General features: G+C 36.3%; 2 protein-coding genes across 2 annotated transcripts in view; both read left to right on the forward strand.

Moving 5' to 3' along the window:
* The window catches only part of LOC134679533 (juvenile hormone epoxide hydrolase-like), a 331,027-nt gene that overhangs the window by 200,381 nt on the left and 103,093 nt on the right, over positions 1 to 27,553 (forward strand). The window lies entirely within an intron of this gene.
* On the forward strand, positions 1,771 to 23,272 carry LOC134679529 (facilitated trehalose transporter Tret1-like). The gene is made up of 4 exons (XM_063538484.1): positions 1,771 to 2,052; positions 7,214 to 7,370; positions 16,096 to 16,283; positions 19,530 to 23,272. The coding sequence occupies exons 1-4, from the start codon at positions 1,948 to 1,950 to the stop codon at positions 20,544 to 20,546; spliced, it is 1,467 nt and encodes a 488-aa protein (XP_063394554.1). The 5' UTR covers positions 1,771 to 1,947; the 3' UTR covers positions 20,547 to 23,272.

Raw genomic sequence — 27,553 nt, forward strand, 5'->3', positions numbered from 1 at the left:
TCTCAGCAATCTTGGACTTGCAGACGTTAAAGCCGTGAGGATCAATTTATAGAAAGAAACTTGCCACTTATAGAGATAAAAATACTTATCTCCCGGACGCGAAAAATAACGATGAGTATGCAGCTCACTTAATTAATGCATTCTTTTAAATATTTTTAATTTGTCGCTGTAAACGAGAGCATTTTTTGCATTATCTTGCTGCTAAGTATCGTGTCCGTGTGTCGTTTTAGATTAACTTGAAATGATATATCAAATACGTCGGCACAATTAGTCTTTTATCCGGTAATGTTAATTGTCGCCCACGAGCGGTTTTAGTGGAATTTCTTTCCCCGGACCCGGTTAGTTGCTGTGGAATGAACTCCTTACCGTGGTTTTCTCATGGGATTACAACATTGTACAGGTTCTAAAAATCCTACGGAATTACAAAGGGCCATGGATTGTGGTTACTATTTACCATGAGTCGGGCAGGACGCTTGTTTGCTACTTACGAGGTATAAAATTCTATGAGAAATGCTTAATTTAAATAAAAAAGTTACATGAACTCAGAAATTCCAAATTATTTTAGACGTTTGCAATTATTCACTAGGTAACTGTTTATCTAATTTCTAATAATGAGGAAAAGGCGACCGCTACTAAGGCCCAGTTGCACCAGCCACATTTAACAGACCGATTAACGTCAAACAGCAATGAAGTATGAAATTTCCCATACAATTAAATTTAGCGATCGCTTTCGGTGACAGATGGTTTGGTGCATAGACCGTTATTATCATTAATTATTATCGTTATAGAAGAAAATAATTGATTTTTCAAGCATGGAATTGTTTGAAACAGAAAAGGCATTGGTGAGGAAGTTTTTTATAGGTAAGGTGTATTCGGGTAATACCGAATGTCGGATAATTCCGAAATTCAGATGAAAATCACCCTTAATTCCATCATAATAAAAGTCTCTTTTCGGAACTATCCGACAGTTTTCGACATTCGGAATTACCCGAGTAAACCTTACTTTAAAAACTGAGGAAGTAAAAATAGACACTTGTCTGGTTTTGCCATCGCGCTGATGGCGTCTTGAACAATTGATTGTTTTGATGGATAATCAGCGGGCGTCACTCAGTGACATCTGCGGCTTCTTCACACGCGGTTCTGCCGAGAAAATAGACTTTTGTGGGTTATGTGGTTATTCAACTATAACGTGGATTTCATTGGAGGACGCAATATAGGATACGAAACATAGATATAAATAGGTGAATTTTTGTCAGTTTTCATCTCGTTTATAATTTTTACTCGTGTCTTAAAAACCGATAAGGTTATAACTTTTCATTATTTTATATTATGTGCATTTTTTTTTAAACGTGCGAAATTAACTTACTGTTTAGTGACATCACGGGGTCAAACTCATGCTCATAGGTACCAATAAAGTTTTTTACAATATAATATAATCGAAATATGGTGTTATCATAAATGACACTTACCAGTTTCTCAACGTTGAAGAAACCGCGCGAGAAAATTCATTCATTAATTTTATGATCTTATTTGTGTATGTTAACTACTGGCTTGTATCTGTTTTATTTTTTTCAATAAATAACATAAATTTAAGAAAACCTACTAATTCCAATAAGTTCTAGTTTCCCCTAGGAACAGATGCCAATCGTCTTAGTACACATACACTAATTTTGTTGAAAAGCAATAAAATAAAACCGATAGAAAATAATCAAACACTAACCACACTTCTCTTTGTTTCAGATATCGAACAACATGTATACGACGTGACAATAAAATAATATATATGTGCCTTAAATTGTGCCAACGTTAAATAAATCCATACATATGTGCCTCAAACTGTGCCAACGCTAAATAAATCCATACATATGTGCCTCAAACTGTGCCAACGCTAAATAAATCCATACATATGTGCCTCAAACTGTGCCAACGCTAAATAAAACTATACATATGTGTGACAAGAAGTTTTTGGCAGCGGAGGAGAAGATGACGTGTCCGGAGTCCAGGATCATGATCAGGTCTAGCGATGGACGGACGAACTATTACAGGACACAGGTTAGTAGATACATTTGATCTAAGCTCTGTGCGGGGAAGACCGTCTATTTATTTATTTATTTAGAAATTTAATTCAGGCAACAAGGCCCATATTACAAATACCTTACAGACTAACATACATAATGTATTTTATAAACTTAAAACTAAACAAGTAAACACTATTTAGTCGACAAAACGGCGTGGCTCCGTTGCATCGGCTGCTCTTGTGTCGGATTCGGCAGTTTGCCCCAGAACCTCCGAAACACGACACCTTTCGGTCTATAAGGGAAGACCGTCTACAAGCTCTTTCGCCTCTTCTAACCCTTGCGTTTGTACACATGCTCCATTTACAGAAGGTTGGCAGAGCAGAAGGGAATAAGCTTTTCCTTTCTGACATGTCAATGTCAGTGCGACGTTTGCGTATAAAAATACGAGAGTTCTTGCTCTATGACGGTCTTCACGGCAATAAATTTAAAAATCTTAGATTCATTCATATATTGTGATCCCTCTAAATTCTTACCCCCTTATTCTTAAACGCGCTACAAACTTCAATTAGCTAATAATCGTTTGTCTTTATCTGTCATTTTGAGTTATGTATTTGTAAGAACAGGATAAAATTTAACTAAATCAGGTACGTAAAGCTTTATGAATCCTGGGGTTAGGAATCACTTACAATTGAAGTTACATTCTCATTTAAAACTACATATTTTATATTTCCATGTTATATTATCAATAAAAAAAAATGCATGAATTTAGAGATAAAAATTCAAGTAACATGCTATTTTTCTTGTATTTTTTTGTTGCTACAAATTGTAATTCAAAGATATTATAGCGAGTATTATTTTCTTCGTAAGTAAAGGTACTTACCTAATTCTTATCAACGGAAACCAAGCTACCTAGATTATGAGAATAAATATATAGGTATGTTAAGTACTGAGGTACTTCCGTTGTTATGAAAATAAATTGTTTATTTAAATGGAACGCGGTTAAAATAATAAAGGAACGGTAACATCACGACAATAACAATTCTCAGGGCTATGTCATTCTCATATAGCACTATTCCATTGTTCGAACATGCAATTTCTGTTATGAGAGTTATGACTATTATGAGTATTACGTACCTACATGTCTGAACCCCTAGTTTCATTCGATAGCGTAACGAGCGTTCGCGTTCGCGTTATTTATGTATGAGATTTTGAACAGCGTGCCAAGCGGGACGTTTTGGAAACTCAAAATCCCATACAAAATGACACTTAACACAAACTCGTATTTCACGTCACGCTATCGAATGAAATTTTCACTAGGGTTACTGTACGGTTACCATCAGTTTGTCACTGACATAAACGCCGTCGAGAACGTAATTTACTTTCTATACATCTCGCTCGCACTCGCATATTGGTGCAAACGGGATGTATAGAAAGTAAATTACGTTCTCGACGGCGTTTATGTCAGTGACAAACTGATGGTAACCGTACTGATATGATAATCGAGTAACAGGCGAGTATTCTAATTTTAAATTATTATAGGATACGAATTCGATCTGGCTTAGTTGTGGATCGGATGTGTCAGTGTCAAATGTGATATTTTTTCAACCAACAACGTTAGTTTTGATACTGATACATCCGATCTATAATTAATCCAGATCGAATTAATATCCTATAATTAAAATTAGAATACGTCTGTGTGTCATATACGTCCAGATAGCGAAAAAGATGTGTTGCGTGTGACGCTAGTTAATAATGTAAAACATGGAAGATATTTCGATTAGTTGAAATTATACCGCAGTCGAAATTAACCCATTGCACCTTACAGTACCTATTTTAAATATCCTAGCTAGAAAACAGACAGATGCTCGATAGCATCTGTCACGTCTGTAACGTCAATACGTTACCATTACGAATCATGATCTAGAACCGAAAAGCCCCCCAAATAGTCCAAATTGGTCGCACTCCACTCATCCCGCTGACTGACTAACCTGATAACGCGGCAATTACTATCGCTCATCTCTGACATAACCGACACAACATGTCACACGCTCCGTCAGCGAGCGAGTCGATATCTAGACTGAGCCAATGTATCGTGACCTCACAATGTATCGGTCTATATTAGAGCTCGCGGTCGCGTCCGGTTTACACGAAACCGGATTTGTGGCCCGTTCGGAACGGGTAATTAGGGTCCGTGTACCCGTGTTACCCGTGTGCCCGGATCCACGGATAGCGAAGAATGAAAGCTTTATAGCGAACAATAACACATTACCAATAACAAGCAAATCGAAAAAAAAAAGAACAACAACTAGGCATTAGCGCGGCTCCGGAGCCGAACGCAACACGGGCACGGACTTTGACGGGTTCGTGTAGTTTGGACACTTAACACCGCCGGGCCTAAGAACACGGACACACGGGTTGGCGTGTAGCACGGATATCGGGAGCCCTAGTCTATATCTGAACCCCTAGTGTAAATTTCATTCGTAACCGTGACGTGACGTATAGGTACGCGTTTGCGTTGTCTCATTTTGTATGGGATTTTCAGTTTCCAAAACGTCCCGCTTGGCGCGCTGTACAAAATCCCATACAAAATGAGGCTTAAGAGGGTTCTGAGGGTCTACCGCAAAATTAAGAGTTTCGATTATAGCAGTAGTTAGGTAGGCTATCTGAGCTGGTTTTCAAAATTAAGGATTTTTGTGAGCTATAAAAATGGTTCACTTTAAATGGGATTCTAAATAAAACATCAAAATTCGAGCATTAAGACTGTTTCCTCCGAATTTTAACGCATTTCGCAATTAACGCAGTTTTTGGTTGCCTCTTGATATTTGTTTTAAAAATCGAGTCTTAAGCTCAATGTTCGACGTACCTAACGACTTGACTCTAAAACATGAGAACTCCAAAAAATCGAGTACCTAACTGACAAGATTCGTTTGATCGACTCGATCGCTCTCGTTATGTATCAGAATGACATCCAAGTGCTTTTACCACTTTAAATATTCATTCATCGAACTCGTAACACCATTGCATAAGGTCGAGGTTCTATCAACGACATCTGACATTGGTATTAAGCTCTGTATACATAATACACTGTATTACACGATGATAAGGTCGGTTTTGGCTTGTGAGGGCTAGGTGCGAATGTATGGCAGTGTGCCGGCCGTTGACCTGGCCGAAATGTTACAATCCGAACGCTTTCAGATAAAGTGCGTAGTGATGGGACACTCATAGATTTATTCCCTTTTTTATTTAAAATTTAAAAGAAAGAATTCTAAATTAAAAATAACGCATATCTCTAGTTTGTGTGATCAAAATTTTAGTGCTACATATTCTAATTTAGTCCTTTATTATCAAACAATAATTGTTTACGGATTTCAGTATACGAGTACCTTAATTTGGTAATTATAACATTGTTATTACTATTTCTATGTCAAAAGCGAATGCCCTCTACAAAGTTGTCGAAGATATCTCAAAACAGTATAAATTAACTGTTATACATATTTATGGCAAGTGTTCATCATAAATTATTGGCATAATTGTCAAGGTCAAAGCTACGGGTCGCAGTACAAAGGTAGATTGACAGTTATATTGGCAATGAACTGAAAGGATCGACAGGGAGAGATAGTAGACAGTTGTTTGTAAATAAAGTTTATGATATACATATAATTATTAGGATATGTATCTTACATTTTGATTTTACGCTTCACGAAATGTAAACAAGTTCTGATTAGTATAATTTAGCTACATTTAATAACTGTCCCTCAATTGTTTAAGTACGTGTTTAAATTTAAAGCCGAATTCTGCCTTTGAAAGATATTACACATAATAGTAATTTTATAAAATCGTAGACCACAAAAGCTAATTTTTTAACATATTTTCTGGAAAACCGTACAATCATACATGTATTCCGCATTAAATTATTCTCAATTTAAAAATCAGGACCTCAAAAAACACTATAGGTACCCAAAAAATATGTCAAAAAAGAATTTTAAAATAATCTATATTCTTTCCTCTATCAACACTTATCCCCGCCCTAGCCATTCACACTTCACTACAGGGTGTTGTACTGATCGATTCCGTCCTGTACACACAACTATATACAGTGTGTTCTTTAAAACGATATATCTTTGTTGCTGTCCGGGTCGGAATTTATGTTTTCGGGTAGTTTAATGGTATAAGTTTTTGAATAACATGTTTTGTTAACAAAACTAAATGTACTTAGTTGTTGTTGTGGTTTCGAAAAAGGTGCGATAAATTTAAATGTTATTGAAATAGAGATGGTATTATGACGCTTTTACACGCCGCTCTGTATATTTCTATATTTGTTATAAGTTTTTTTTTTCTTTAGCATAAATATTTTTTTTATTAAGGTTTAGATTACATGATCATCAAAATTATCAGCATTATTTTGTTATAAGTACATATTTGTGTATACATATAGATAAATGTGCAAAGTACTATCACCTATATAAAATGTAAATTTATATTTCAACCGAAATCAAAAACTTATTTTAAAACAAATTCAACTAGGTTACCTACATGGGGTAAGAAAAACAATGGAACTTCGTACAAGAAAAACACGTAGGGAATCCTCATAAAGCTCGTAGCAAAATCCGTGTGTGTGTTCCGAGCAAAATAAACTATGTTTATCTTACCCTACATGACCTTAAATAGAATATGTTCGCTTGGACATGTTGCAAAACTTGTAAATGATACATATATTAATTATTTATTTTGTAAAGTAATACTTAGAATTTATTGCTGACGTTTATAGCTCTTACGAGCTATTTAATTGTCTCTTTATCTAGTCATCATACTTTGTTACGTACATTGGACGTTTCATAATATAATGCGTCATTTAAAGTATACTCGTATCTTGACTCACAGAGGCCCATTTCGTAAACGGTTTAAGACTAATATTATGATGAACCAATAGGTGCGATTTGTTATATTCTAGATTATAATTATATTAATTATAACCTCTCCTTGGTTGATTGGGCTTCGGTAAATTTAAACAAATAAATACACAACTGAAGTCGTATGTCTAGAGTCTGCGCGGAAAGAGAAGACTCGAGAAATCTATACATTTCTCGACTCTTCTCTTTCCGTACACACTCTACAAACATTTTATATGACAGCTACTCTATATAAAAAAAAACACTGAATGTTTGTATCTTTAAGTCTGTCTCGTTTTCTCCCAGATCCTGGCAGCCTTGGCAGTCTCCCTCGGGCCCTTCGCAGCAGGGCTCAGCAAGGGCTACATGTCTCCCGCCATCGCGTCCCTACAGGACACGAAACCTGGCGGCTTCGCTGTGAGCGACCAGCAGGCTAGTTGGATCGCTAGCTTAAGTTTATTAGGTGAGTCTACCTATTAGCCAAAAAGTCATCGGTTAAACACATGCTTCCCTCATCGATGAGCACTGATACAACTGGCATCCCTTGGCTTTTTTATGATATCCGTCCATATTGTTTAGGGCCGCAAAGCCTTAGACTGGTAACTCAATGCAAATCCATTATTTCGTGGTGCTTGGACCCTTCGTAGCAGGCCTAATCAAAGGCTACACACGAGTATGTCTCCCGCAATCGCTTCCTTACAAGACACAAAACCTGCTGGCGTTGCGGTAAGCGACCAACAGACTAGTTGGATAGCTAAAGTTAAAGTTCAATCTGTCTAGATAGATATCTATCTATCAGCACAAGAATTCACCAAATAACATTACATTACTAGCATGTTAAATCCCTTATTAGTTATTTGTAAAGTTTGGCACTCTTAGCTGCATTATGTTTTATAGTCATCTTTTACTAAGCACTACTTGCGTAAAAACATTGAGAACCATAATTTATGTCTAGCGAAATGGCGTACCTATTAAGTATAATAATTAAAAACATATACGCTTCACATGTTGCACCGCCATCGCCATTAGCAATGGTCGGTGCAGGGTGCGGGATATTGCTGTTATGCTGTTTTGCGGCGTAATGCTGAAACGGCGTTTATTCTGCGTTTTTACTGCGTTTTCGTGGTTGTGCGATTGAATCCTGACGGCCTACCGCAAACTGCGGGCATCTTTCTATGTCGCTCTAATTACGCCTTAATTAGAGTAAAAGAGAAAGATGGCCACAATTTGCAAACTTACCGATTTTTGGAGTTTATTGGAGTTTACTCCTTCAAAATCAATTTTACATAAGTAGGTATACAAGACCGTATGAAAATTTATGGGGAGTAAAATTAAACTTTTCGTTACGTTATGTTTTGCGCGCTACTTATCTTTCACATTAACAACTCTTTATTTGTCAATAAATAACAACTGTCAATTTGCGGAGTTCTGATCTGTATTTTATTATTCTACAATCGTTCGTAAGGATTAAACTCCAGTCGTGCGTCGGAGCTGAAACACGTACACTTTTTATAAATACTATTATAAAGTATTAGTCAACACTTTCAAACTACTTTCTTACTCACCCGTCTATTTAAGCCATTAACATTTTACAACTCTTCCTAATCATCATCACAATTCCCCAAAGCATCGTTAAGCATAATGCATTATCCCATAAAACTGTCGTCAGCTAAGTTTATCTGTCATTTCACAAACTCCTGTCATCTTGACATGCTGGCGTCAGCTGATATGGTAAATGGTTTGTCTATTAGTGGGCTCATATGAGACACGAAGGCAAATAGTTGCAATGTTTTTACGTGTGCGTAACCACGTAGGAGTTTTGGATATCCAAAAAAATTTAAATAAAAAATTAACGCTTCAAATTTTGCGTTCGGTGGGTCGGTTGCAAATTCATTTGTTTACATTTAATTCTAACGTTTCAACACAGATTTCATTTGTTCACGGTCACGGACAACTGAAGTTTCAGCAAAATGTCAAAACAGAATGCTCACAGGCAAACTTATTTTAAGGAGACTGGCTATATCTATCTAATCTATCTATCTAATACCTTTAAACGAGCAATTCTTGTTTATTTATATATTTTAGGGATCTAGAAAATGGATGTAACGATATCGAGGAAACTTACTATAAGGGGGGTTTCCGGGGGCGACAAATCGATCTAGCTAGGTCTTATCTATTCTCTGGGATAGCGCGCATTTTTTGAGTTTTTATGTTTTCAGAGCGAAGCTCGGTCTCCCAGATATTCTTTTATATTGGTGATGGTGAAGTCCATCTAATTAATACCTATCTTTTCTAGTGGAACATTATTATTAATATTTTATGTACACAGTTTTGAATATATGACTCAAATACATTTACACAGTTTTTTTCGCCAGTATATTTTGGTGGCTGAGGTGTAAGGTGCGTACGTGACCAGTGGTAGTTCTTTAATCAAATCATCTTTTACTTATAATATTTTTTCTATTTAATAGGTTGAGATCTTAGAATGTCACAAAAACTTCTTTATAGGTTTTTGTGACATTCTATACATACGGTCAAGGAATTTAATTTCAATACCATTTCGTACTTTGTCACAGTGGCAATAGTATGAGGTCCCTAGCGACTTTCATATTGATTGTCACTGTGATAAGGTACGAAATTGTACTGAAATTAAATTCTTTCATCAAAATCATCGATACTGATTTCATTGACTGCTTGTAACTCTTATTGCGAAGAGATAGAGTCTACAATAGTCAGTTAAGTGCGTACGTGACCAAATGCACTAAGTATTTAATAGATCTATTATAGTCCAAACAAATATATTTGGACAACGTGCTTGCTTCGTCACGCCAATTTGCTGTTTTATTAGTTTGCTCAATTACTTAACTACTTTCCTAATATACCGATACTAACTTCAAATATTTAGGCACAGGTAAGTACATATATGTATAAATGTATAACTGGCAAAAAATGTCTTCAAAAAACTCCATTATTTTTTGCGTGAATTGTGTATAGATGATTTTAGTAAACAATTTTTTTATCGTCTAATCTAATTTATCTACTTACGTGTAAAAACTGGAAAATTCTTTTGACGTGAAAATGGAAACAATTGGCATAGTGGTGTAAACTCGTACATCACGAACTGGGAATACCAGTCAATATTTTATTTTTAGCGACATTAAAGTACTTAAATACCTATATATCTTCAACTTAATAAAAAAATGGAATAAATTAAGTAGTTAATAATTATGACTGACAGAGCAGTGTAAATAAATTTAGTCTTGTTATTATAACTGTCATCATTTCAGCTGTAAAACGCATCTTCGACAGTTCAATGCCTTTGGCGTATAATCGTTTTGAGACTGAAATATACAATATACACATGTGTAGTTGAACATCTATTGTACCAGCTCAATGAGACATAGTCTCACAACACATATGCATGTATACTCCGGTATACCGTGTTACTGGTGCATACATAATGCCGATTGTACAGCGTCTTCTGTTGTTAAGTGCCACGTTCAAACTGCGGTAAATTCAGTTAATTTAGTATGAGGAATATTAGTTAAAGTGCCTTCAATATGAGGCCCCTAGACTTTAATATAGATTGTCAACTATATCAATTTGACAAGGTACGAAATGGTACTGAAATAAATTCTTTGACTGAATGTACCTTACATTATAATTACAGTGAAATTACAGAGAGCCAAGAAAATGGCAAAAGCCATGGTCAGCCACTAAACGTTATACGTGTTAAAGTTAATGTTAAACATAATTTTACCGATTACGCTGATAATAGAAAGCAGTTTCTCTTGTATGTTTTTCAAATATATTATTGAAATGGTCTTTATAATTATAAATTGATCGTTTAATGTACCTGCGTTAGTACGCTAGGTACGTTTTCCGTGTCCGGTGATCAGTTTATTTTAATAGTCAGAATCGTATTTTATAACGGAAATAAATATTTTATAACGGAAGTGAGTATTTTACGCAATGGAAATAAGTTAAACGAAGTAATGCGAAATGTACTGACACTGAATATTGATATATTATTATAATTTCAATTTCCTGCGAGTATAATTGGCTAAACTTTTTCGTACTTTTATGTACTTACATGATTTAAAAATATCGGAAGAATTTTAAATTAATTGAGATCGATTTAGCGATAAGACTGTATATTTCTATTTTCCTTTTGAATTATTGAACTATTGCTGTTTATTGTTTTTGTAAAAACTTGTATTGTTTTATTTATGTGTTGTGCGAAAAAGTGTAGGTATTTGTGTATAACTATAGCTTTGGATTCAAAATATCCTTTTATACCCCAAAATATTAGAGATCTAGACCTCCCACCTTCAATATAACACATAACCATTACCAACATCGACAATACTTTATACTGTATTATAATATCGACATAAATTGCCGTAATAGCGTAAGTGGACCATTTTGATATATTTACTTGCTCCCGGGCGGCGCATGACTGCCGCATTTGATAATCTAATTTATACATATCGGAGATATATTTTATAAACAAATCAATCCAGTTCATAAAATCAATCGTTACGCAAGTTACAGCGTACACTTTACCGTATGTAATCTCTTTTTCAGTTTGTTTGGTATGATAATACGCATTAATAGGTAAATATTTGAAACTAAAAACTTACTACTTGCCCAACAGAAAATAGCTTGATTATTACACCCCGTTATCTAATGCTCAGTTTGGGGGCAAGTGATGGGGCAGTTGCGGTAATCAATGTCTGGAATGAATGTCTAGAGCATTCACAAAATAAGAATTTAATTTTGACAAACAACCCTTTATAGATAAATATGAATCGACTAATAATGTGAAGCAACATCACTATTAGCCCCTAAACTGAGCATTAGATAACGGGGTGTATTGATTATAAACGTACGATTATAGATATCGAAATCAAATACAACACGCAGTAATCATTTCTATAATTCCCCACTGCACTCAGCAACACATCTCTCCGTCATAAATCCCGTCTCGAAGGAAACTCTGATTATCATCAGATCCAGACACAAATAAACGACCAACCCGCTCGAAATATACTCGTTTTGTTTACATGCCGGGCTAGCTCTTAGCGGATTGACTATAAATCATGCAAGTACAGCGCTAGAAATAAAACACTTGTGAAATAATTTTGCATTTGACAGTTGGGGCTGTTTCTTTAAAACCGGGCAAGTGCGAGTCGGACTCGCGCACGAAGGGTTTCGTACCATAATGCAAAAAAGGCAAAAAAACGGTCACCCATCCAAGAACTGACCCCGCCCGACGTTGCTTAACTTCGGTCAAAAATCACGTTTGTTGTATGGGAGCCCCACTTAAATTTTTATTTTATTCTGTTTTTAGTATTTGGTGTTATAGCGGCAACAGAAATACATCATCTGTGAAATTTCAACTGTCTAGCTATCACGGTTCATGAGAGACAGCCTGGTGACAGACGGACGGACGGACAGCAGAGTCTTAGTAATAGGGTCCCGTTTTACCCTTTGGGTACGGAACCCTAAAAATGAGCAGGATGCGTAACCAGTAACACCTATGGTTGATATATTTGACGATTATTCTATTTGTTTTATTCCTAGACACAATGAGATAAAAATCAACGGCCAGACCAGTACGGCACAGCGATAGAAATAAAACAATTGTGAAATAATATTGCATTCAACAAATGGCACAGTTGGTGTAATTTCTTTAAAAAAGAGAATTACTCTATGGTTAAATTATAGTAAAATTTATGTAATAAACATATACTTACCTAAAGCACACTTAATAACTACACTACTTACATATGTAAACCTTACCTTTTTTTAAATAAATAAATTAAATGAAAATTAACTTTAATACAAATCATATAAAAGAAAGGTGTTTTCCTAGTTCCAAGTACAACTTTATAAATCATAATTTTGTAAGTGTTCTTTCAAAGGAATGTACATTCCTTACCTAGTACCTAATGTTTTTTCATGTCCAAGAATAAAAAAAAAATTTTTATAATAGAAGGCAATTCCATGAAATACACGCCCGTGAACATAGATTTAAAACAGAATATGCGACTCCCACTTTTAATTTAACAATAAAATTGCTTCGCCGGAAAGTTAAAATATTTTGTTCTTAATCAGTCTATTTTAAAAGTAAACAACATTCTCCGACGGCCAAGCATTTTGCGTGTGAATAAAACAAAAGAAAACACACTTCAATAACGTTAACCAGAAACTCTCAAAACATCCATGTCTGTTTGAAAGCCACCGAAATTATATATTTTCACAGTAGCCTTTTGTCAGCGCGTAAGTACATAATAAATAATAATCTAAGCTTGGTTTTTGTATGTGGGTAGGTATAATTATAATACAGGCAGGTACCTATACTGTTATGGAGAAGTTTCTTGCTTCGATATCATACGCGAAACGAAAAGAAAAAAATGTAATGGGATGTAACATGCTGAGAAAAGTCACATTTCTATACATTTCGAGTATTTAAGTTTTGACCGGCGTTTTCTATATAAACGATAGCCATCTTGACTAGGTCCCTGGTCACATCATGTGTAAACTTAGAACCGGGAATAGTTTTTATTTACGACATTTATAAGCGTATAAAATATGGCTAAATTAAGAATAAATGTTTATTTTGCCTCGTAAGACGTTGACGTGCTTAAATAAGCTCGTATTGGCGCGAGTTGCGAATGACAGGCATGACAGCTGTCACCAGTCCGAGCGAAACCCGGAATTGAATGTGGCGCCCGGCTGACGGTAAGAACATGATAGATATTTGACAGTTGACAGATGTCAAAGATCATGAACGTGTCAGAAAAAAAGTTCAAATTTTTGCCAGTCCACCGTAGTGTTTAGGTTCGTACATAGCTATAATAGGCGAGGCATGACAACGGGGTATGCAATTTATTAGTTAGCACTTTACTGTTCAAACAAAGACACTAATATGTAAGAACAATTGCAAAGTACATATAATGAATTCCTAACATGACTTATCTCTGAAAATAGAAGTAACCACAACTCTTGTCAATGAAATTAAAGTATCATAATACCTACATTCCGAATCTTTTAGTTACACAATCACCAAAATCAGACAACAAGTTTAAAGCAAAGCCACAGTGCATCTGTATATTATCCGTGACAATAGAATGTAAGAATAAATGCAATTTCTAACCACATAAATCTCTGGAAATAGAAGAAAACACAATCCTATCCAAAGAAATAAAAGTCGAAAAACCACCGAAATCAGACAAAACGCACAGTTTATTTCGGTGGCAACCTAAATACTTGGCTGTCCAACAAAAGACAGTAGAATGTAAGAACAATTGCGACGTGTAATTGATGCCTGACGTGATATATTGCTCAAGGGTTGCACTACCGTTGTTTTCAATTTAGGAGATTGCTTTAGATATCGTCGCGACAAAACGGGAGGACATATAGGTTGCAGCTCATTCATGTGTTAATGTAAAATATTAGGTATAATCTTAACTAAAAAATAAACTACACACGCCACCGCAAAAAAAAAATTCAATACAGCAACGATTCTCCATTTTTTAACTCCGTTGTAATCGATTAGGTACTATAAACACTTTAATTCTGGTAATGTATTTACTAATTTACTTATCTACGGAATTAATTTACGGTGGTGAAAGAAACACGTTTATGTCAATATTGTCAATTGATCACCAATCAGTTGAACTATTCACATAACCTGACCCGTGTTTTGGGCAAGACTAAAATTAACTATGTATGTACTAACCAGGTTTATGTTAATAATACTGAATTATAGATAATAACCAACTGTTAAGTACCTATTAACTTAGCTTGTACAGTTTATCTCACCGGAGACTTGATTCCCATCATTTATGACTACATTGACTACTTTCTCGAAGCTGTTATCTCTGCATCTCGCAATATATATAGCTTAACTACAGCTTGGCAAAAAACAGTAGAAATCAAAAAGTGGCAACACTGTAGTGTCGTCCCTTTCAAACCAATCCATATAAAAAGACGGGGTGACACTACAGTGTTGCCACTTTTTAATTTGTACTCTTTTTTGCCAAGCTGTATATACGAATACTATACATACCTACACGGCATACACCACCTTTATACCAGATACAATACAAGTGGGTGGCATTCAGCAGCCTCAACTATACCAATTATTCAATCCGGAACGCCACAAATCAATCGTCTAACCGATGAGGCGAAACGGTCGAAAAATGCGCTCGCCGTATATTTAGACCGGCGGCGACGGAGTTTATTTGTGTCTGCGATGTTCCGATTATCGCGGATAGACTGCAAATCCGTATGGATATAGATATCTACATAAGATATAGTACTACTTATAGAATTCTCACTGTCTAACAAAATGTTTTGTCACCATTCAAGTTGTTCCTCCCATGGTGTCGAATTGTCGAAACTTGGAGAGATTTTCTCGACAGACTACAGTCTAGGGCTCTTAAAAAGTCAGCAATGCGTATGTAACATACTTGGAGTTGCAGGCGTCTATATATATAGGCTATTGCGATCGCTTATAACCAAGCGGGTCGTATGCCTATTTGCCATCAACGTGGTATAAAAGAAATCTTGAGCCGAAAGCGCCCGAACTATTGAGTGGCATAATTACCTATCACTATCACAGACATACGGACTACGGATGCAGAACGCCGAGATTGCCAGTGATGCGATGAAAGTTATGTCTTTATTAGAGTATCAATCTGATGGCAGTTAGTTATCTGTTAGATTCAGAGTTACAGAAATAAATGCTTTTAAGGGGAATTGTGTTTGGACATAACTAAGGTAGATACATTTTCAAAAAGCTTTTAGCGCTTGGTTAAATTATTCTGACTTATGCTGCTTCCTGGGCTCTTCAACAATGGAGAAGTAATTTTCGTACAAATCTGATATAAATTGTCTTCAAAAAGGTAGAAAGTTTGCGGACCGGACATGGATATGATGGTCGTTCTTGTCTACATGACAGCGTGATAAAACGGTATCCGTCACTTTCAATAGCGCTCTGTTAAAACTGACGGATATTTTGTCACGTGGATAAAGCCATCCATAATAGGCCTTTTTAATATTTGGTAGAGTTAGACCAAGAAAAGTTTCTGATTCACATCTGTATTTACAATTTATAGATTGCAAAATGTAAAAAAAAAAAAATATAGATTAGCTAATAAGTTTTTCTTTGTCCTCAGGTGCCCTCTTCGGTGGAGTGATCGGCGGTCTGGCCATGCGGTTGGGTCGACGATCCGTCCTGCTAGCTGCTGCCCTCCCCTATACGCTGACTTGGCTGGCCACTGCGCTGTCTACTGGGGTTGACATGATCTCCATTACTTCATTCTGCGGAGGGATGTTGGTGTCATGCATATCTATGATTACACAGGTAAATTTCAAGATTCATTCAAAAAGTTCTTTCGCCTTAGCCTTACCAACAAGATTAATCATCAGTCAGGTATTTTAGGTTTTTAACCTTTCCTATACTCTCACTTGACTGGCAACTGCTATCTCTTCTGGGTTCACGTGATTAACATAACTTCATTCTGTGGAGGGGTGTTGATGGTTTGGTGTTGGTGTTAACCTTATACACTAAACTTTTTTTTAAGAGCTTTGTATACACTCGATTTTTTAGACGATGCAAACGCAGACGCACCGGTGGTAGCGGTAGTATACACACCGGTGTGGCTAACGGCCCGATTCGGATTTTGAAATAGACATCTATTAGATATCTTTTAGACATCACCAAGATACGATAACGATATGTTTAGGATCTAACCTGTCAAATTTGACATTTGCGTTACGCTGCAAAAGAGAACTAGTTGATATCTAAACTATAACGTATCTAGAATGGATCTAGTACAACGTGTCGTCTCTTGTGAATATCTTGAAGTTCGAATACGGCAGTAAGCCTTTAATTGATATCTATCACACGTTCCGAATACAATTAAGTAATCATTATATTACCGATGTCGACGGTTGTAAGTTCCCGCCATTGTTTTAAGTAATCGCAATTAGAAACTGTTAGGGTGAAAAACGCTAACGCTCGTATGCGTCTCAACACACACAGAACAGCAGAAAAGTTAGCAAAGAAAATAACAAATTGTGTTGTAGTTATATTGAATGAGTTGCGACAGATCTTCGAGTTGGTCTATAAAACAAATGATATTCTGTGCGAAAAGCTTTGTTATGAAATTGGCATATATACAAATAGCAATACTCTTAACTGTCCATCGGTGGAACTTATGCCTTTTGTAATAAGGTTTACCAACTATTAGTTAACAGTGTGGGCGTTGGTACTTAGTTCATGTGGTATCGTCTTGGGTCGTCCCATTCGTTTTTCGTCAAGTTCTTAAATTAGTCCTATTCTGCTTTCGTCACTCATTCTACATTGAAAGCCACCGACGATAGTTAAAGGATATGTGAGTGAGGTCAAACTCTTCAACATCACACTTCAAGTACACCGAAGTTTTGTTAGGACATATAAACAACGATAAGATTCTTACGTTAATAAGATCCCATTGTCAATCCCATTAAGACCTAGTTTCCCTCTGGGTCAGATGGCAGTCGCTTTCGTAAAAACTATATCGCCTACTCCAATTCTTAGGATTAAGCAGACTCCAGGCTCCCATGAGCCGTGGCAACGCGAAGATGATGAAGATAGATTCTATTGTTCTGTATCCATAACGACTCTTGTGTGACTGTAAAACTAAGCGGTTTCCGAAGCAACGGGTAAAAAGCTCGATCACACATAAAATCAATGACAAATACGCATAATTGCTACGTTAATCGCACGTTTCCACGATCTATACTTGATACGGTGTTTATAAAATACTTACTGTTGTTTTTATCGGTTTTTGCTTTGTTATTTATCATTACCAAGGGTAATTCGTCAATTTTGGCCACTGTTTAGTAACTGGCCACCCTAAACTAAAATTGAATTATATTCACCTATAAACAAAATTCATTTTAGTACCTACAAGGTATCTAGTTTTAGAAAGCGTGATGGCCATTTATTAAAACCTTATACCTACTAAAATGAATTCTGTTTATAGGTGAATAGAATCCATTTTTAGTTTTGGGTGGCTAGTTATCAGCCGGTGGCCAGTAATTGACGATTTACAGTAACTCAACACAACAATATTCAGGTACACGATATAAATAAATAACTACAATTACGTACGAAGTATGTGAAAACGTCATTAAGATTAGATACGATGTATTTTTTCCATATTAATATAACAGCCTTACTGAGAACTAAGACCCTCTCTTTATGTCCTCCTGCTTAACCATTTACTACTATTTATAGATTTATTACTATGTATATTATTATGCTCATGATAGTCCAACTTACCTACTTACAAGTAATTTAAGTTCGCTGGTTGTGATTTAGTGCCGGGACGTTACTCGTAACAGCATAAGAGTGACATTCCATTTCCAACTGCAGCTGCAATACTGTTCATTTTACTATGGAAACGCGTCGCTGTCATTGTCAATTTCCATAGAAAATGAACAGTATTGCAGCTGCAGTTGGAAATGGAATGTCACTTTAAGGAGGATTCAAGAGCTTTATTTCGGAACGCGAAGCGGTGGTGGCCGAGTGGATATGACGCCCGACTTTCAATCCGGATGTCGCGGGTTCAAATCCTGGCTCGTACCAATGAGTTTTTCGGAACTTATGTACGAAATATCATTTGATATTTACCACTAGCTTTTCGGTGAAGGAAAACATCGTGAGGAAACCTGCATACATCTGCGAAGAAATTCAAAGGTGTATGTGAAGTCCCCAATCCGCATTGGGCAAGCGTGGGGACTATAGCCCAAACCCTCTCGCGCATGAGAGGAGGCCTGTGCTCAGCAGTAGGACGTATATAGGCTGAAATGATGAAGATGATGATGATTTCGGAACGCCCTAAATAATGGTCTATTTCTAAGCGTAGATCATAATTCTAATATTCGAGTTTGAGATTTGTAGTATTGAACTTAGATTTAGTTAGATTTACCTAGATAAGAAATAATTCGGTCTAGATTCTTAGTTTAGTAAGATGTTCTTTGTACGAGCTAGTAAATTTTTAAGTCAAAATTAGTTACATTAAACGCTAATTTTTCATTATATCCATAATATTGTTTCGACAAGTTATTTTCATGCAAAATCTTCTATGTGATTGTGAATCGCCCGCTTTTAGCTCATTTGACGTTTTGTTCATTAGCTGAACGAATTTTAACATTGAATATTCAAATATATTTCCTTTATTCTTCCGTTCTTGTCTATAGATATTTTGTCAGTTGTGGTAGAATTACAAAAAAAATGTTTTCACGCGGCAGGTTAAAAAACCAAAGGTATTAATAAAATAACTTCGAACATTCTGCATAATATCACTGCAGAGAATCTGAAATCAAATGTTCATCAAACGCGATCGCTATCAAAATATCTATTCTATATCTAATAAAAATAGAACTGAAGTGAAAAATAGCAGTCTCAAATTCAGACATAAATATTAGAAAGGTGGTCTAATATTTATCTCTGAATTTGTGACTGCTTTTACTCCATCGGTGATTTGCTCCAACAATTATGGCAAACTGTATCACGATTAAAAACGAATAAATTATTAAGTATAATTTTTTTTGTACACAGGTATACGTCACTGAAATCGCCGTCCCAGACATCAGAGGCTGCCTGAGCTCCGTGCTGAAGATCCTCAGCCAAATAGGCATCCTTATCTCCTACACCTTAGGTGCCTATTTGGAATGGCACCAGCTCGCTTTAGTGGTCGCCTCAGCACCCGTTTTACTCTTCTTTGCTTTACTCTTCATCCCAGAAACTCCGTCCTCTTTACTCTTAAGAGGAAAGGAGGAAGAAGCTTCAAGTGCCTTACAATGGCTGCGAGGACCGGATGCAGATGTTAGGCAGGAGTTAGTAACAATAAGGACGAATATTCTGGCTAGTAAGAGATGCCATGATGGCGGAAAGCTAAAGGCTCTGCTATCAAAAAGATTAACAAGACCAGTATTAATAACCTGTGGTCTCATGTTCTTTCAAAGATTCACAGCCGCTCACGCTTTTAACTTCTACGCTGTCAATTGGTTCAGGAAGACTTTGAGAGTTCTAAGTCCTCACGGAGGTGCTATAGCTACTAGCGTAGTCCAGCTCCTAGCATCGTGTCTATCAGGGATGCTGATAGACCATGTGGGAAGGCTACCGCTTCTACTCATAAGCGGGGCAATGATGTCGCTAGCGTTAGCTGGATTTGGATCCTACGCTTACTACCAAGATGTAATCTTGACGAGTAGTAATGTTGACTCCGGATCATATGACTGGATTCCTCTGCTCTGCGTGTTAACGCTTACTATTGCCTTTTCTTTAGGCATTAGTCCTATATCTTCATTATTAGTAGGAGAATTGTTTCCATTGGAGTATAGGAGTACGGGAAGCGCTTTAGCTACAAGCTTCAGTCATTTCTGTGGTTTCATGAATGTAAAAACTGCAGCAGATTTTCAGGAGCATATAGGCTTGTATGGCCTTTTCTGGCTATACGCTGGTCTTTCCGTCTTATGTCTTCTATTTGTTATTCTCTTCGTGCCGGAAACGAAGGGGCGTGAAATTGATGAAATGGACCCGAAATATGTCGAATCGCTTTGTATAAATCGATAGTATGAATGACGTAGGCTTTAAATGTTTGTTGCGCAGAATATGCTCAGAGGGCCTACCGCCAACCACGGTCAACGTGTTGCCTCCCAGTCACACTTACGTACGAATTTACAAGTGCGACAGAGAGGCAACATGTCGAACGTGGTTCGGGGTCTGAACGTCAAGTTTAAAAGTCAGCCGTATTTACAATAGTAGGTATACGACTGAATAGAATACCTTGCGATATTACTTAACGATGTAATCATATTGATAATGTCAATTTTCAAATTTTCATTTTAGGTAGACCGTATTCTGCTCGACAAACGTAGTTTTTATGCTTAATTAGGTAGAATTATATAAATTTGGGCTACTTTAGGGTAAGCTATCTGTCAGATAGTGATTAAATGAGATTATCTTTAAGATGGCCCCAGTCTTCCAAGCTAATACAGACAGATCATACAAATGTCATGGCATTTTTATTAAATAGTGTAACTAGCCAGTATTCCTGTCTGTATAGCTAATAGTGCAGTATTATTCTTACGAAAGTATTTGTCGAGTTGTGCCTTCAGTTCCTCATCACAAGACTTGAGTGGATATCTAGTTTGAGTGCGTGTGTGTGTGTGTGTGTGTGTGTGTGTGTGTGTGGTTATGGTTATAGCAACTAGCATAATGAATGACATGTACAAGGCGGTGACTAGCCCTTGTGAGCCCTTGCTTTATAATTATAAAAGTAAAATAATGTTGATAAGCAACGAGAGTGAGTTATATAGCACGCAAAAATAACTGACAATATTTTGCAACATTTCCGTAAAAAGTGGACACGAATCAGAATCAGATGTCTTAACATGAGTTTGAAAGATACAGAAAACTACTTCAGATACTACCTAACTATGTTTTTATAAAAACTACTTATGAAACTCGCTTTCAGCTCGTTTCATAAATCCACACTCGTATTTTAATGCATTACATTAAGTAACAGACATATAAACTACTAATAAAAAATCCTGTTCCATCTATATTTTCCATAACCATATTCGGGTAGGTCTTAAAACAACTATGCTAGTTGCTATTACCCTGGTTTTCAGATCTGTTTATTTCTTTTCACAACTGTTAATAGTTTAATGTACATATAGTTTAATTATAGTTGTTTGAAGAGCTTATTGGTATAACGGGTAACATATTGTATAATACTGATCGAGGTCATTATATAGGTAAAATAGAATTATACACACAACGCACAAAAAATGTTGTTGTATAAGTGACATGTTAAATAAAGCATTATAAATATTGTTTAAAATGCGTTTAAAGTAATTTCAAAACGAAAATTGTTTTTACTGTTTCTTTAAATATTTGCGACGCGCTTTTAGAATAAAATCTTATATTTTACAAAGAAAATGTGATGTCAAGTTTCGAGCAGTTTATATGTTAATTTGTAAAATATATATACAGTAGAATCCGCTTATAATGACATCGAAGGGAAGTGACAAACACGTCATACTAAGCGGATGTCATATAAAGCATAGTGGATTAACTTCTTATTTTTTTTACTTTTTCCAAATTAATCTCAAATTCCTTTGCGAGAGACGAGTTTTATTAACCGTGTACCGATATATCTCGAGATTCAAAACAACTTACACGCCACGCACGCATCAAACGTATCGCACTAAAAAACGTGGGTACGGCTACGAAAACCAGCGAATTGTCAGTATAACCGGACATAATTCCATAACAATAGGATTTATAGATCATAGTAAGCGAATTGTCACTATAAGCGAAGTCATCTTATCCGACTTCGTCACATAGAATTTTGTATGGAAACCAAACTTCGCACAGTAATTGCGTCATAGTAAGCGGTTGGTCAGTATATGCGGAGTCATAATAAACGGATTCTACTGTATAATTAAGGCACAAATAAGATATTATTAATTGATGATATAATTATCAACAGTAGCCTCCTAAGGCTCCTAACGGTGCTAAATATACGAAAATACTTTTAATGTAGAGCATTTATACGTAAAGTAGGTAACAAATTTTATTAGACGCATTTATTTTGATCATTTTGTTTACATTATCAAATGAAGTCAAATGTGGAGATTATAAACGTCCGAACAATACTGATATTCAAATTATTTATATTCATAATTAAATTGTATTACAAAAACGATTTTCAGTTCAGTGCCTGTAATTGATATGAAATACATTTTCTAGTTATCAAGTTATCATATAGTAGACAACATACAACGTTGCAGTACGGCAGCTAAAACATTGTTTTAAAAGCGAAATGTTGTCAAAATACTATTTACAATTTAAGGGCAGGCCTAGGGCGCAAATGCGCTAAGAAAATGAAGGTTCTGTCTCTCTATCGCACTAATATGTGAGAGTGATAGAGAGTCAGAAATATCTTGGCTAAGCACCCAAAAGTGCGACAAATGAGAATGGGTAAATATATACCTACCCAGAAATGGCACGTATAGACTGTTAATGATATAATAATTAGTTATATATTATGGTATAAAACTGGTGCTAAGTGGGTGCCTTGTTGTTACAATAATTTAGAATGTATTATATATTTACATATAGTGAATCTTGTACATAATATAATATAGGAATGTAAATACAATATTTATGATATGTTTACAATCGTGTTGCCATGCCATACGCTATGTTAAAGTTTATTTTATAAGTATTTGTACTTAAACGTTTTCGAATTTAGTATTCTGTTACAAAGTTAATAAATTTTGTGAACCCTTTATATTTTTTTCTTATACTCATTCCTCACTGCCCACGTGCCCATAGCAGGCGTGGTTCACTCCGCGATTTCGTCGCGTCGGCGTCGCTATAAGTAGGTACATGCGGCTCGCACCAATTTTGTTGTCTTGTCATAGTGGTTGCCGTGCATGGAACGGATGCCTGCTCGCGCTTGCGCCACCTAGGGGTCATATCTTTATTACGAGAAGTTTTAACAAAAACATCGTTTCGATACAAGACACGATATTACTTGTAATTGTACGTTATTAATCGGGGCGATTCTAACGAGCTAAAACTCAATGAGATCAGCTTGACAGTACCATAAGTAGCAGTAGCTGTAATTACCTAAGTACTTTATTACAGGTTCACATAAATATTACAGAAATTAAGGTACAAAGACGAACATATCCCTATAAGGGATATTTAGCCTCCAGCTTACCTTCGAGTATGTGTACTTACCATTGCATTTGGAACGCAAAAATTCAGCTCAATCGGACATCGCAAACTGTTTGAAATATAGCTTGCAAGATATGACCAACTTAAAACTTGTACATATTTCAAAGTGAATATTTAATGATAATTTGACTTGTCCTTAAATTCCTTTACTTTCACACTTGTTAGAAATCACGAGGCATGCAAGTAGTAAATGTTATTTTTCAAAACAAACCATGCACCATACATCCGGAAAAATAAATTAGATCCTAAACAGTTCCAAATTTTCTAAAATATATACGTAAATGGCATCATTATCCCAACGACCCGGAACAGTCACACAATTTAATAAAACATTATAGGACTCTGTCACAAGAAGTAAACAACACTTTAACACGAGGTCCCTGTATTTCTATGAAGGCTGGTAATGCGACAAGGTTCTATAGCGACTGCTTGTTGGTATACAATGATGGTCAGTGTCATCAACTCATCAGTGCATTCTGTGGGGAGTCACGGTTGAGGTCGCAATCATAATGACATTCATAAGAAATGTGTTTTAAAAACATAAAATGCTTTTTCTTTGAAAAATGCCGGTGGCAGAAATAATAAAAGTTATTATCTGCAAAGTTAAGTCTGCAAAAAATTAAAGTTATTTGAAGGCAGGCAAATTTTGGGCAATAGGTATCAATTGACTGAGAGACCGCACCAAGAAACTCCACATGGCAATTGCAAAGACAAAGTGTGACAATGTCATCATTAATGTCGACTTTTAAATGAAAATATGCCGACTATAATGATACTCCCTCACTCTTTTCTGTTCAACGCAAAGTTAGCTTAAACCGGACCCGCCAATTTTGGTTTACCACACAAAAACCGAGTGGTGCTCGAGTGGAGACCACGGACTAGCAAGCGCAGCGTAGGACGTCCACCCACAAGATGGACAGACGACCTTGTTAAGGTTGCCGGCAGACGCTGGATGCGGGTCGCTTCCAGCCGGCACGTATGGAGATCCAAGAGGGAGGCCTATGTTCAGCAGTGGACGTCTTATGGCTGAGATGATGATGATGACGACACAAAAACGCCTACTCAAAATTAATAGCAATGTCAACGTTGCAAAACATTTCAGTAATCTCAGTCGTCTTAGGCGTCAAATAATTCGATAGTATTGGACTTAATTCCTATTCTAAAACCAAAATACAGCTTACCCGATCCTAATTGCCGTTATAAAAAGCATGTTGATTAAATACTTCACCGTCAAAGAACAAATCTGTAACTAAACCACTTGTGACTGCAGTTCAAAGAAAGCTATGCATTATATCTCCGTACTCGAGCTCAAGGGCCTCTTGAACGACGGTTTACAGAAATAAGTTTATTTATAACCGAAAGATTAAACCTTAATTGTTTGGAATATAATGAAACATGGTTTTGACGTCAGAAAGCTGTTAGATATTTCGTAACATAGTCATAAAATACTGGAAACTGGGGCATTGGAGTTTGAAAGTTCATATCATATGAGTTTTAGTCGTGTTGGTTTTATTTGAATTGCGACATAATGATTAAAGTTTAGTTAGACTAAATCTGCCGCATATCACAGCCGTAACAACTATTGGAAAACTCAAATAGATGTTATACAGGTAATAAACCAAGCTTTTCAGTTTTCATACAAAACATCAAAACTTTCACTCGCTCTATTTTCATTACTTAAGTTTTTTTTTTTGAAAATCGGAAACTAGTACCATACAGAATTATGTTCCATAAATGTTCATGCCAAGAAGTTTTATGTTATTACAGCTTGTTGTTTTAAGATTGTATGGGAGCGGCTTCTCAGTTATTACTCCCTTTACCTTAAAATTACCCTACCCGAGTAAATGTGTTAAAAAAACCATAATTTTTACTATGACTATGACCTCCTAAATTCCCTTAGTCCCCTAAATATACTGTTTGAATTTAGAGGTGAATATAATGTTACCCGTGTCACTGTCAGGTCGATACTTTCACCATCTGGACCCCCGATTACGAACAGATGGTTATGACTGTAAGGGTCAAATATTGGACGATTTCTTTTATATATTTGATTTTAATTTGATGGCTTTTTGATATCAAACGCGCGTTTATTGGTGTTTGACCACCGGTCTGATCAGTACCCGTACCATGAGTCACAGACAGTGTCAAAACTGATATATCTACGTAATTTACTTTCGCTCGCATCTAACTCGCATTAATATGCTAGCTCAAGAAAATTTAAAAAATCTGCGGAAGTAATTCGTATAGTATTGAAAATTGGTATAGATATACCTTGTGGTAATACCCAAATAAACATACTAAGTAAAAGTCCTTGAGGGTAGGGGTGTGCTGAGGGTGTCGAGGGGGGTTGAAGGCACCTTTTTTCATATTTTTGCTCATTATCTAAAAAAGACGATTTAAGAAAATGTCGTTTTCTCGTAATTGTTTATCTCTTTGTTAATTTTAACAGCTTTTACTTGGAGCTCTTAAAGTATTTATCGTAGAGTAAAAATAAACATATTAAACCTTAGTAGGAAATTTTATGCTAAAACTTTTGGCCGAATTAAACCGCTAACCCAGTGTCAAATTGTTTTGGTAACCATGGTAATTCCAGCTTTAATCGGTTAATCCTGGGTTAGTGAATTAAGGTGCAAGTGGCGCTTCCTAAAACAAAATTGTATTGACACTTACACTTATTGGCTTCAGCTGCTGACTGTATTTATTACCTACGCTATGTAATGATTGTATAGTACAGTCACCTGCAATAATTTGTTACGCAACGAAGGCCGCAAAAATATCTGACACGATCTTATTTGTAGAGTTATAAGAGCGTGTCACATATTTTTGCGGCCTTAAGCGTAACATATTATTGCAGGTGACTGTACAGTACCTAATTACATAGCTATGTAGCTGTGTGTGTAGAATACTATGTACCCAATGTTAGCAGGACCCGTAACCTGGAACCAATGTATAGAATCAGTAACAAGCGTCGGTACCCATGCACTATTAGCTAAGCCTGCACATGTGAGTATGCATCCAAAGAGTGGTCTATAGATATTTGTGTTACAATGATGTGTGAAATCAGGCAATGTATGGAATCAGTAACAAAGTGTCGGACTAGTTTTTACGAAAGCGACTGCCATCTGACCTTCCAACCCAGAGGGGAAACTAGGCCTTATTGGGATTAGTGCGCTTTCTTCACGACTTTTTCCTTCACGGTAAAGCAACTGGTAAATATCAATTGACTTTTCATACATTATCATCATCTTCATCTCAGCCATAAGACGTCCACCCACTGCTAAACATAGGCCTCCCCCTTGGACCTCCATACGTGCCGGTTGGAAGCGACCCGCATCCAGCGTCATCCGGCGACCTTAACAAGGTCGTCTGTCCATAAGTTCCGAAACATACATAAGTTCCGAAAAATTCATTGGTACGACCTGGGGTTTGAACCCGTGACCTCCGGATTGAAAGTCGCACGCTCTTACCGCTAGGCTACAGCGCTCCAAATTACTTATAACACTTTAAAATTGAAACGACTGCTTGTTTTTTAAACATATCTTAAGATAAATCCTCCGCCACCATCCCTCGCGTACCAGCAGCGCCCAATCGATAGATTACAGCACTGCGACTGAAGTGCATGAAACGGCGCTATACAAAACCAGCGAGCGAGAAAGAGACGCAAGACGCTGCTACAGTTTTGAGTGACGTTAGGTTAGTTTTGTTAATTAATAAGTTGGTTACTTAACTTATGTAACTTTTGTAACTTCAGGTGGTTTTAAAATGCGATTTACTGAAACTTAGTAAATCTTTAGCATTTCATATATTATGGTACTATAGCTTTTTTA

Source organism: Cydia fagiglandana, chromosome 2 (genome assembly GCF_963556715.1).
Source record: "Cydia fagiglandana chromosome 2, ilCydFagi1.1, whole genome shotgun sequence".
In the NCBI taxonomy this organism is placed as follows: domain Eukaryota; kingdom Metazoa; phylum Arthropoda; class Insecta; order Lepidoptera; family Tortricidae; genus Cydia; species Cydia fagiglandana.